At 54.0% G+C, this 13,280-nt stretch overlaps 1 protein-coding gene across 1 annotated transcript in view; it reads right to left on the bottom strand.

Moving 5' to 3' along the window:
* Positions 1-2,717: 2,717 nt before the first annotated feature.
* The window catches only part of Eif4e3 (eukaryotic translation initiation factor 4E family member 3), a 28,150-nt gene continuing 17,587 nt past the window's right edge, over positions 2,718-13,280 (bottom strand). Inside the window, exons 3-7 of the mRNA XM_047534820.1 lie at positions 12,879-12,973; positions 12,014-12,074; positions 9,743-9,809; positions 6,960-7,115; positions 2,718-2,976 (exon numbers count right to left, since the gene is read on the bottom strand). Coding sequence (XP_047390776.1) covers positions 2,930-2,976; positions 6,960-7,115; positions 9,743-9,809; positions 12,014-12,074; positions 12,879-12,973 — 426 coding nt within the window. The 3' untranslated portion in view covers positions 2,718-2,929. The remainder of the gene's footprint in view (positions 2,977-6,959; positions 7,116-9,742; positions 9,810-12,013; positions 12,075-12,878; positions 12,974-13,280) is intronic.

Below are 13,280 nucleotides of genomic sequence, written 5' to 3'. Positions count from 1 at the left end.
GCAGTCACCTGGGACTCCAGCCCAGGGTGAGCCAGAGAGGATGAGGAGCTATTTACAATTGGCATCCATGTCTGTGCTGACCAGAGGACACTAGGCCTCACAAGGAGGCCAGAGCCAGGAGGCAGCTGGCTCAGACTGCAGCACCCAGCTCTGGTCTGCTGGCCCTATGCCCGGGGCAGGTGGTCAGTGGGCTGGATATTGTGTCTGCAGCACCCCACTGTATCTAAGGGTCCTCCCGACGGTGACATCCTGTGACTACGTGTATGGGTAGACAAGAGCTCATGGAGGAGAGGCCGGGGCAAGAGTGGACTTCACCTCACAGTCACTAGGACCCCGCCTTCCCTTCCTGCTCTTTCCTCCACAGAGCCGGCCGCGGATCTAGAGTAACACCATCTAGGTTTGCTGTGAACTCCCCTCATTTCAAACGCAAGGGGAGGCGGGGTGGAGGAGAAAACCTCAAAGGCGAGGAAGCCAGCCCTTTAGAGAGAGCTTCCACAGGAGAAGCCACACGCCAGGCTCTAAGGGGACTAGGTCTACCCTCCTAAGGGGAGCAAGCGCCCACAGCCTGGCCACCAGGGACACGTATCAGCTTCGATCCCATTTCCCGGCTCTGCCCCACAGACCCTGAGGAACCACCGGAAGGGGAAGCAGAGCCTGGGGCCCGAGGCGCTCATCCTAGCCTAGAAGGCCCGCCGTGGCCACAGGACCAAGATCCACCCCAGCCCTGCGAGAGGGGCAAACTGCCTGCCACAGAAGTCACATGCCCTGCAAAGGACTTCCTTCTCCCTCAGAAGAGTATTAGCTTCTTTAATCTAAGAAGGTAATGAGAGGTTTTTAAACTGATTAAATCAGCTTAGTTCATACGAGGTCTATTATGACTAAATATTCAATTAAAAGAATTTCCAAAGCAAAATCTGACAAAATCCACTCTTGCAGTCATTTAGATGATAGGTTCTTAACATCAGGCAAATTAAATCCTCCTCATGGTTGGTGTTTTCCAAAGGGTCAGAAATAGTGGCACAAGTTCATTGGGACAAAAATCTACTTTTCGGACTTGTCAGGTTCCAAGATCATAAACGATAGAAACTGGAAAGCATTAACATGAGCCTAACATTCCTATTTTTATTTTATTTTTACTCCAAAGGCTTCATACAGGCAAAAGTTAAACACGTCATCACAAATGCTTTAAATAAAGTCCAAAAATAAAAATTCCTCAAAATCCATTTACTTATGGAAATATATATGACAATTACCCCGAAGTCAATTTTAGCCTCTTTTCTAATCAATCAGAAAAATACGTATATTCTAAAAAAGAATTTCACATCCAGAATAACTTTTTAAAAAAAAAAAATCCTCAAGGAATAATTTTAAAATCAGCTGAATGATTCAGAGAAACGTACATCGTTTGGAGAGAGAAGTCCCAGACTTTCGCTAAATGGACTCAGTATTCTTATGCCTCATATTGAAACTGCTGAAGAAACTCGAGTTTTAGAAAAAAGCACTTGTAAAAACTACGACTGAGGATCATCGTGGCTGATGTGCTCAGGGACGGAGTGAGGGGGACGGAGTGTTCACACACGGGCCACAGAGAGTCCGCTGTCCCAGGGCGAGTCTTACTCAGGAATGGGAGCTAGCCGCCTCTCTTGGCCACAGGAACTGGGAGTCCCAGGCCTCCAGCAAGCAGGAGGGAGCGGCCCCTCCCACACCTGCCCTCGCCCAGGTGGAAGCCCCCAGCGGGGCCAAGTTGGGAGAGGGGACTGGGATGTTCTGAGCGGGCCTCTGTGTTCCCCACGAGGCCACTTCCTTCGCGGTATTTCTTTGGTAGTGATTACAAGGTATTCAACGATCCCAATAATTAATAAGGGCAGGATGCGTGCAAGCTCAGCTCTAGGAATGCTCGCGTGTGTCCTGGCAACGGATCTCAGCTCCTTGTCCTAGGTGATGGTGGAGGGAGGCTGCTAGGCCAGAGGCCGGGGAGGATCGGAAACCACCCCCCGGGCGAGCGGGGCCGGGGCCTTTCAACAAAACGTGACAGAGGTGATTTGGAAAGTCCTAAATGGGGCGACACACCAGAACTTTGGAAGAAGCTTCTTTCAAACCATTAAAAAAATACCAACTGCCCTTTACGTGAGAAATAGCAGGTTTGCCACCGGGAGAAACCCCGGGCTGCTGCTCTGAGCTGTCGGTGGGAAAGGCCCAGTTGAAATGCTGGTTAGACACATTTCCACCGAGGGTCCAAAGACCTGGAGTGTGATTTCTACTCTGCCAGTGAAACGTGCTTACAGTTTTCATGTTAGGCAAACTGTTATTTTCCTTTTACTGCTTAAAAAAATTTTTAAAATGGGAAATAAGAGATGCGTGTGAGCTCAGTGGAAAATCAGTTTAAGTATGGTTTTTCTTTTCCCTGGGACAGAAAAAACAATGGCCAGCTCATGGTTCCCAGGAATGTGTCACAGCAACAACCAGGAGCCAGGCTCCCCCTAGCTAGTGCTCCTACTAGCTAGCAAGCGAGGCGTCCAGGGCAGCTATGCAGAGTCTCATTAACTAGGGGTTTTCTACATGGAGTGTAGAAAACAATAATTAGCCCGAATAAAGAATTTTAAAGGGCCAAAAAAACCCCCCAAAACAAACAAAAAAAACCCAAATAAACAAACAAACAAAAATACCCAGAGTGAAAAGAACAGAATTTAAAAATCTAAAAAAAATTTTCAAAAAAAAAAAAAAAGCAGGTAATCTGGTAGCCACCACCCCCTCCCCACCCCACCGCTGCTCTTTGACACTGTGAGTCCTAATTGCCACTCTGCAAGGACAGAAACCCACTCTAAAGTGACCAGCATCGGGCTTCGGCAGGTCTTCTCTTCACTCTCCCTCCTGTTAAGACCGTTTCCAAAACCAATCAGCAAAGGACAAAGAATTCTCTAGAGTGCAATTAGTGTTTTCCACGTCCACCTTCAAAAGCATGATGCTCTTCATGGGCTAAAGGACAGAAAAAAACAAAAAAAGAAAAAAAGGAAAGAAAACTTTAAGCAAAGGATGGGCCAACCCTCCTCCAGGCATCTCATTCAGCTTCCCCAAATCCTGGCCAGCGCTCAAATACCTCTTTTTGCCAGTAACTGCTAGCTAGGGCGTGCACTTCCCGGGAAGCGTAATCATGGAGATTAAAACGGATCCGCAAGCAAGGGGCGTGCTGCCTGTCTCTTCTTGCTGGGCCTCGGGGTGACGCATCCCAGCGCTGATGAGGGCCAGACGTGGGGCTGCGGGTAAAGGGCTCAGAAGACGCACGGGCGCGGCCTGCCCTACCCGGCCACTCAGGAGCCCAGCCCAGCCGAGGGCACAGGGGCACCAAAGTGAAGCAGCACAAGAAGCACACGCCAGGCGGCACGAGGGCCCTCTGCCCCCTGCCTAGACTTGCATGGGACGGCGGGGTCTCCTCTCTCCCCATCTTGCCCACCCACACTGGATATTCAGCCCTATGGCCTGGCTTCAAAATGAGTCCTGATAATGGAGTAAAAAAAAAAATCATGCTACCAGAAATATTTTCAGAGACTTTTACAGCGGAAGACAGGAGAGAGGAGACCTACGGGAGACCTAGGGGTAGCAGGTCCTCCAGGGCGAAGGCCACGCTTCAGAACCTGCCTTTGGACTTGGCTAGTGGTCACTGTGGAGCAGGTTATAATGGAGCCAGACAGATTCAGGATCCTGTGTACACTGTCCCCCCCACCCCCGCGGTCCCCTCTGGCCCTGTGTCCTAGGGAGGCACAGGTGGGCTGACACCTTACTTCTGAGGGCCCTCCCCTGTTCCTCAAACTCTGTTCTCCAGACGATTGCTGGGGAGGAAGCAGGCAGGGCTATAGTGGTTCAGGACCAGCTTGACATTCTCCTCAATTCCATAACACAGGGGAGACGTGCTGCCTGGCTCCCGGGGTTACCTGGGGTCGGTCAAAATCCTAGGAGTGGCCTGAAATCTGACGAATTTAGCACTTCTCATGGCTATGGCTTTACAAATATTTCCCTGAGCTTGCTTTTTTTTTTCTTTTTAAGAACGATGTTTTAGGGCAGACAATAAAGGCAGCCTGGCGTGGCCTGCAATGAAACATCTGCTGCTGCTATCAGAGAAGCCACAGAAGAACCGCGATGCTGGTCTACACATGATAAGACCAGAGACACAGACCATCCAGAGACTCTGATGGCTTCCAGGAGTGAGGGACAGCCTGGGCTGACCTTAACAGAAATGCTGAAAGGTGCACAAAACTTATAGCCATATCCAACAGTGTACTGAGAGGGGGTCCCGGAGGGCACTGTGGGAGGGGAACAGACTGCTGCTCTCCAAGCCCGAGGCCAGTGAACTTTTCCTGAAAGTAGCACTTCCTGTTGCATTAAAACAGCTCTAGACACCAAGGATACAAGTGGGCACTTGTATAAGCCAACGAAACTATGGACTCTGAAATTTGAAAGCCATAGAATTTTCATGTTTCACAAAATTTAATTCTTTTGACTCTTTTCCAACTATTTAAAACTGTAAAAAACTAACCTCTGTAGCACCCACACAAAAGCCAGTGAGGAGGGAAGGAGAGGGAAGCAGGGGGAGACCTGGATCCGGTTGCTGGTTTGCCTGGGCCTGTGTTCAGAGAGGACCTCTGTCACGCCCGTGGTAAATGTGTGTTTGTGTGTCTGTGTTGGGGGTATCTGTACACTGTGAGTTTCTTTCTTTCTTTCTTTTTTCTTTTTGGTTGGGAATTGAACCCAGGGGCGCTTAACCACTGCACCACATCCCCAGTCCTTTTTATGGTTTGAGACAGGGTCTTGCTAAATTGCTTAGGGCCTTGCTCAGCTGCTGAGGCTGGCCTCAACCTTGTGGTCCTCCTGCCTCAGCCTCTCAAATGGCTGAGATTCCAGGCTTGCCCCACGGAGTCTGTTGCACATCGCATTTCTCACTCCCTCAATCCATCTGTGTTGACCTCCCATAGCAATGGCTCAGTCCTCACCACCTGCAAGAGGCCATGACAGAACATGCTGGTGTCCTTCCTGCACAGAAGCTCCACTGTCACCCAGCTGCCACACTCAAGTCGGAGGAAAGGCCGGGAGGCTCTTTCTACCCCAGGTTGGCTGGGACTACTTCTGGGGCTGTGGATCTGGTTCTTGGGAAGCCTGCAGGGCCCCTGCTGAGCCAGGACTGCCTTCTCCACATTCCACATTCTGAGGGTGAGGTGAGGTTTAAATGCTCACCGGTGCCCCTGGGGTCTGGGTTTCGCTGAGACCACTGCCCCATCTGCACTGCTCCCGGCCTGACCTACCTTGACCCCTACCCCCAGGCTCCAAATGCCATGATCAGCTGGCTGGGTGGATGTGCCTTCCCTGTGTGGCTGTCCTCTGCCCCACTTGCTGCCACACAGGCAGCAGGCGATGTGTCCTCCTGCCCTGCCCCAGCTCCCTGGTCACTGCCGTGGCCCCACTGACCAGCCTAAGCACGCTGCGGCCTGGTCACCTCATAAACACGCTCCTGCTGCTGACCGTGGCTTCCGGTTCTTAGGATTTGAAGAAGAAGGGACCTTGGCGATCACCTACCGACAACCTCCGTTGTCCTGCCCAGGGTAAACGGCCAGGAAGCCCACTCCCGTTTGAGTTTCTTGTGGAATAGAAAAGAGCCTTGGAGGCCCTTAACCTCTGAGGACGATGCTATCAATGTGACCCTACAGACTGAAGATGGCGTCGAGAGAGTTGGACCCTCCACGCTGCACAGCCAATAAACACCTTCCGCAGGGTCGCCTTTTTTATTTAACCTTCCATTTAAAACTCAAAGGATCGGGCCTCCCAAGCACCTGCAGCGCCTGTCGGTCGCCCCAGGCGAAGCCCGAGCTGTCTGCACCTGCCTGGACAAGTCCCTACCTGGGCCTTGGCTTCCTACCAGCTATTGTACCAGGATGATCACTAGCAAAATTTGCTATTTTATTCTTTTTGACAAGGAGTTGGAAAACGCAAGATGACGATGATGTGTATTTCAGCAATTCCAAGATGCTCCCACCCCACCCACCCCTGTGTATCTGGAATCGACAGTGTGTTCAGAGTTTCACGGAAAATCTTTTTTTAAAAAAAATTTTTCCTCTTTTTTTTTTTTTTTTTTTTTGCTTAGTCGTATTAAAAAAAAATGGAACCTCTCATCATCAAGAGCATCTTAGATTTGATGAAATACAGTAGTTTAAAAAACAAAAACAAAACAAAACATGGGTTCGTGACTCTGGGGACAGTTTGGGACACAGGAAATTTATCGCATCTCTAGGGCCATCGGCTCGTTCTTCTGACTGATGGCTAAACGTGTAACCTGCAGCTTGGTCTACCAAACACCGGCTCGGCAGCCTTCAGCAAAGATGACTTTTCCAAAAGAACACACGACAGCGGTGCACGTGGGTCATGATGGAGACAAGGGGCCACACAGATCTGCACACCGCTAACATCCAGCACTGTGCGCAGAGTCCTGCTCCTCCGGGTCCCAGCCAGCATCGCGAGAGAGCGTGGGCCCTGGAGTGGAGGAGTCAGTCACGCCTGCTCAGGAGGCTGGCCTCCGCCAGCACAGACGCCGTGCGTCATACATCCTGCTTACGAGGGATGATTGACTCTCTACCTGCCGGCTCACATAATGACATTTTTTTGTTATTGCTGTTTCCAATGGAGTGTAATTTGTTCTTTTTTTTTCCTGAGAAGGACAAATTCGAGTTTGGATTTGAATTTTTTGAAATCGCACACACCATGCGTCTTTCCTCCTTGGAGTCACGCAGTCAGGCAGGGATAGAACCCCCTTTTCGTGTCGGAGACTCAACTGGCTTATTTACAAAAACACATGCTGAACTGCCCGAATGACAGGATTTCGGGTGGCTCTGCTTCCGCCTCCTCGGCAACAGTGTCTGCCTTTGAAAGGATGCTCGAATGAGTTGCAAAGTCAAAACTGGAAATGAACCACTTACGTTTATAAAAGACGGCCTTAAAAGATATGTGCGGCAGAAGTTCGTGGATCTTCTCTAAAACGGTCGCTTCGCCCACTAAGGAGGCGTCTACATTCCATACTTGGACGACATCTTCCCGGTCCCGCACACTGACGCTGACCCCTATGACCTCGTCATCTGCGGGGAAGGAGGGGGAGAACAGAACTGAGACGGTGCAAGCCTGTGGGATCACCGTGAAGCACCTCCTCTGCAAGTCAGGGATGGGGTGGGGAAGCGGGCTGCCCGAGGCCTTGTGAGGATCGGCTTAGTGGGGCTTCGTGGGGACGGTGGTGTGCACAGCACAGTGGTCTTGTTCCCCCCAGGACTCAGATGAACAAAGTTTCCCGGCCAAACGCCCGTCCAGATAAGTAATTTACCCTCTGGACGTGTTACCAAAGCCGTCTGTCTCTTGCCCTGTGCTGAGACTTTCTCAACCACGGTTGCACAACCCCTGCCCTCTGAAAGCCAGGTGCGCTCCGACCTCTCCCTGGTTCCTTGCCTCTTAGCTGAGAACAGCAAGAACGCCCCATCCTCCTGCTGGAGGCCCGCGGGGCCTGGGCCCGGGTGTGTGTGTATCTGCCGCCCCGCTCCTGCCCTGTGAGCCCTTCCCGCCCTCTGGTGCCTCCCTGGGGTCCCTCCGGGGGTCCTGAAGGGTGGGCTGAGAACCAGGGCCCATCTGTTGGTGTGTTCGTGGAGCTGGAGGGAAGCTCCCGAGGCTCGGCTGGTTCCGTCCCTGGTCCCTCTGTGGATGGCAGGGACATTTTAAAAATACAGTTGCTGGAGCTCAAGAATACATTTCATGTACAAATAAAGGGGGGGCTGGGCCACGTTCCACCCTCAGGAGAGGCCACAGGCTGCTAGACCAGTGCTCTGGGGAAATCTGCTCCTCCCGGACTCGGGACGAACTTTTCTGCACCACTGGCCAGCAGGAGAGGTGACGGGTGGGTCCCGAACAGGCTGACCCGTCTGTGTTTCGGCTGGGCTCGGCCTTGGTGACCTGGAGTAGCTAGGAGCACAGGCCCTTCCGGAGTGGGGTCAAATGGCCCAGCTCACACTGGCCCACCAGAAAACATGCACGAGGCGTACGGGAAATCAACCAGCAGCACGGGACAGCACAGCCAGGAGGAGCCACTGTCCCAAGGTGACAGACGTGGCACAGAAGGACTCGCCGGCTGGCTTCCCGGGGCAGAGCAAGCTGGAGGAAAAGCAGAAGGGTCCCCGCCCTGGGACAGCTGGCCTTCCTCACCAGGTGCGGGACATTGAGCACTTAGACTTTTCCTGGTTCTGGAAACGGGGCAATTGCTACACAACTTCCTTTCCCAGGGGTCCATGTGCTCATGGTCACACAGGATGCCCGGTAAACTTGCCAACACCCCCTGCTGACCCAGAAGGAATCGAGGCTTTGAGGACACTCTTACCTTGACCTAAGCTTTGCCTAAGTGGACAAAAAGCAGTGGAAGAAGAAAGTGCAACGAGGTGGGATCTCTGGGGCTGTGGGGGAGCAGCGGGGAGGGACTGGCGAGGGGTCTCGGGCGCACGACACCCTCTGAGGAGTCGGAGGCCACTGTGCAAGCCCTCCAGCAGGAACAGTGGGAACAATGTAAACAAGGTCAACTGAAGGCCTAACAGGAAGCTGGGCAGAAGAGCTGCCATCCTAAGGTCTGCCTCCCGAGCCTTCAGACTGTCCAAGAGGGAAACGGAACTCCACCCGAGCGGCTGCCGGCTCCTGCGTGGGACTGGGATGGGCGCAGAGCAAAGCTGAGGAGTTTGCAGAGAGGCTGGTGCGGGGTCGGGGGGAGGGAAGCTTCAGCTCAGCATGCACGAGGCCCCTGGTTCTGTCCAGCGCCAAAAGGAGAGAGGTGCTCACTCAGGACCCTGGGGGTGACCCCTGCCCCAGGAAAGTCCTCTCTGAACAAAGGTCACAAAGAATAAAAGAAAGGAAGGGGCAGGGACTGAGCGGGATGGAGGGTCCCTGCCTCGCTACAAACCCCACTGGACACCAAGGCACCTACCCCTTCTAGAAGACATGGAGGAGGGGAGGAGACCAGCACCAGCCTTCAGGGCCTCTGATGGCAGTGTGTCTTTCCTTTCTGCCTGTTTGTTTTGCATAGATGGTTGTAGATTCTACAAAGTTGAGTTATGTATGGACATACATATAGGCTTGTGCGTGCGTGTGTGTGTGTGTGTGTGTGTGTGTGTATACACACCTGCATGCATGGATATAATGTACACTCACTCCTTGGTATCTGCAGGGGATTGGTTTAGGACCCCCACACTAAAATCTGTGGATGCCCAATTCCCTCCTATCAACGGTGCAGTATTTGCATATAACCCTCTTGTCTCTTAAATCCTCTTGAGGTCCCTTATATTACGTAGCAACTTATATTCATGTTACTTAGCAACATCAATGCCATGCAAATAGTTATGCTGCACCGTTTCAAGAATAAGCACATGGAAAAACGGATGTGTGTGTTTAATCCAGGCACGGTTTATCTTTTCCAATATCTCTGATCTGTGACTGAGTGAATCTGTGGGTGCAGAACCCCAGGACGACCGTACACATACGGAAATATGCACATGTACACGGACATCCATGCCTAACACTGAACCCTGCAACCACATGAAAAATAACAACACGTCAATACCTTCACAGTTCCCGAGTCAGTGCCTTCCAAACACACGGCAAGAGCAACACAGAGGTGGCCCTGTGCGGGCGGCACCTGGGCAGAGCTCGCGGGGCGGGGACAGAGAGGCGACTCCCTTACCTGCTGCTGCACAGCCGGTGAACTGTTCCCCGATGGTGGCCAACAGCAGCTCTTTCCAAACCGTGGGCTGAAGCGGGAAGACGACAGACAGACAAGAAGAATACACACAGTGAGAGGCCGTGCTGCTCGGCCGGTGACCACGCTTCAGCCTCTGCCTCACACACCTCCTGGCCACACCTGCAGCCTGGTGGGGCCAAGGCCCACCAGGGGCGCGTGGCGGCCGGCTTATGAACAGCTCTCCCAGGTGGACAAGAGTGGTCAAGGTCCCAGAGCAGCCGAGGGCTGGAGAATGGCAGGGGCAGGCACGCCTTCCAAGGGGGTCACCTCTCCCTGATGGGAAGCGACGGCATTTGAGGGCCACCGCCAAATCCTTCTCCTCTTTTCTTGCATGTGATAAAGTACATCAGAGGTCACCCAGGGAGAGGACGCTGATGGACAGTCCACCTTCACTGAAGCCTAGACACACACAGGGCTCCATTCTCTCCGCACAGAACGTGGGTGCCGAGCAGGGGTACGTGTGACGGTGTGCGGGTTCCCTGGAAGGGCTCGGCCTCGTGCTGCCTGCCTCCTGGCCATGGGAAACTCCGGAGCTGACCACCACATCCACGCCGCGCCGCACCCACTGACGCGGTCTGACATCTGCTCAGGACCTGGGGCTACCAGTCCTCTTCCTCCCTCTCCTGGGTCCTTGCCACGGCTCACAGACTCTCTGGTCTCCCCAAACCGCATCCTCAGAGACTGCAGGGGCTGACCCCTGGGATGGAGAGAGTGGCCCCGGTCAGTGGTCCCATAAACAGCTGCAGGTGTGCTCTGGGCCAGGCACTGAGCGCACAGTCCCTCTGTGTGACGGCAGTGTGTCATTAGTCCCTGAGGGGTTACAGCAGCGCTCTGACCGGGGCCACAGCAGTGCACCAGGGAGCAGAAGGGCGGCCACCCTCCAGGAGGCTTCTCCTTTTCCTGGACCCCCTTTCTCATCCACAGGTCTCCCCCTGAAGTCCTCCCGTCCACCTCTTATCTGTGCGACTCTGGACCTGTGCTGTGTCAGTGAGGAGGCTGGGTGGGTGGCCATGTCCAGGGCGGGAGAGCCCGCGCCGTGCTCCTGTTCTGCTCGCAGGCAGGCCGGGTCCCCAGACTTCCACGTGGGGGGAGGACGCGCAGGCCCAGCCTTTCGGGCTCGGGGGACGGTGCCAACGGGAAACCTTCCTGGGACTGGGTGTGACCAAGGGGCTAGCAAGGACAGAGGGGAGACCTCCTCTCAGCCCCTTTCCCGTGGACGCAGCCAGCAGGACGGCTAACTGCAGAATTCAAGGTCGAGGGTGCATCGACAGCACAGAAAGGCAGAGAGAATTCTTGGTGGACTCTAAGAACAAACCTGAGGTCCCGTCCTTGCTTTGCCGTCTCTGCTGTCTCTCTGAGGTGGGGACGGGGGGTCCAGGCCTTGCCTGGTGTGGTGTTTGTTGTCCTGATATTTTAATCAGGTGACCAAGTGACGCATCTCGGCGCTGTGCACCTTGCGTGACGGTGGGTACCCCTGACAGATGAGTCGGTCCTGTGGTTGAGTCTGCGTTCACGGGGAAATCGCTCCAGCTCAGACGGATGGGTTCCCGGAGGCGCTTCAGTCCGACAGTGTCTGATCCCCGTGAGGGAAGCCATTAAAAAGGTGAGGCGGGCAGCACTTGCCTCTCATTCATTCAGGGTGAAGCTCTGTGGCTTCCTGGGGCTGGAGACGGTCACTTCTAGTCCTCACGTTCACACTGAGGAACCGCAGCCCACGCCCAGTCCTGGAAACTCTGGACTTCTGAGCGTGGCCTCTGCAAACCAGCATCCCACCAGGCCTCTGGGAGAGGCTGGGGACAGCCTCCCACGAAACCCAAAGAAGCTGAAGACACACAGCTTGTTCTGCAGGCCCTGGCCATTCTCAGCAGCACCCAGCCGGGGGGCGATGAGCCCCTGAGGGAGGGAGGGATCCTCTATGGAAAACCACCTTCCGCGCGTCAGTTACTGCAGGACAGGAAGGAGGGCCACAGAGACGACCTGCCTCCTGCAAAGTGGGCAGAGAGAATTGCCCCCTACGCCTTTCCACACAGAGGCACCATGCGTCTCAAGGCGGCAGTGTGAAGCAGAACATCTACGGGTGGAAATGAATCTCTCACCCCCAGCCTGTCGGGAGACCCGCAGGCAGGCTATCTGCAAAGTGCCCTCCGAGCCCAGCATGCAGCCGCGGCCACCCCGAGCTCAGCGGGCTCTGGGAGGTGAGGGGGGCAGACCTACCGTGCTGTCCTTGGGGACTTTCATCTTCCAGACGCCGCCCTTGGCATTACTGTCCTCTTCCCTGGATCAGAGAGCAAGGCACACAGTTACACCCAAGGGCGCGCAGCTGAGCCCTGCTTAGAAAAGGTGTTCCTGCCTGGTTCCGCTTTCACCAGAGACGGCCTCAGAAACAGACAGCAGGCGCTTCTCCACATGCCCCCCAGCCCCGGAGCTGCAGGGCTGGGGTGGAGAGGGCAGAAAGCGAGTCCCAGCAGGGAGGCTGTGGGAACAGGGCCTCCATCTCCAGGAGGTGGTGCCAGGCTCCCTGGGCCCTCTGGGGCTGGAGGCTGAACACACGGCTCCACCGTCCATTCCAAGTCCAGTTCCTAGGGAGCTCCTGGAGCCCATTTGGCACCACAAAGAGGAGGCTGCCTGGAAACTCAACCAACCAGGAAAGCTCCGGGGAGAGTCTGAGGGCGGATCAGCCTCAGGCCTGGACCTGAACCTCTCGGATAATCACTACCAGGAGCCTGGGTTACAGGTTCCAGAAAAATATGCTTTGGACTCAGTTTAGGTTTCTGTGGTTTGCTACTAAGTGAGCTGAGGATCATTTTCATTTTAATCATAGTAGCCAACTGGATGAAGGACTGAGAGAGGACTTGCTGCTGACTGAGACTCTGACCTGGGCAAACTCAGAGTCCAAACCCCTGGTCCTGGCACCAAGCTATTAAGGAAGAAGGGCACCTGCCCTCAGATCCTGGGCCTCAGCCAGTATCTCAGGCTTGCTACAGGTCCACAGGAGAGAGGCACAGGTGAAGAGATCCCCCCTGAGGTCCCCAACCTTCTGCCTCCCACGGTGACCCTGAGTCACAGGTTGGACACTTACCAAAGCGGTCTCCTCTCTCCTCTCATCAAATGGTAACTACATCTCAAAGGCAGGCTGGTCACAGGGGGGATGTTATTGTACACACTCCAGAACACCTTTAGAAGAGAAAACGCTTTGTTGAGCAGACCCAGGAGCGACCCACTAAGCCGGCAGATTATAAAATTAATGCATTAAGGAAAAAAATCGACCCACGTTAAATCCTATCCATTCGAAATACATTTTCCTCAGTATCCCTTCTAATTTTCTGCAGGAAAGTGCAATATAACCCTAAAGTGTGGGGCCTGATCTGTGTGTCAGGAAGTATGTATCGGTGAGCACTCCCAGGTAGCTTGTCCACAAGGGAGACAGGCAGGGCCGAAGCTACCAGACGGCACGGGGTTTTCCTGGAGCAAGTGGCTTTTA

Source organism: Sciurus carolinensis, chromosome 19 (assembly GCF_902686445.1).
Source record: "Sciurus carolinensis chromosome 19, mSciCar1.2, whole genome shotgun sequence".
Taxonomy (NCBI): Eukaryota; Metazoa; Chordata; class Mammalia; order Rodentia; family Sciuridae; genus Sciurus; species Sciurus carolinensis.
The sequence above is the reverse complement of the archived record's forward strand: the minus strand, read 5'-3'. Positions and strand labels throughout refer to the sequence as shown.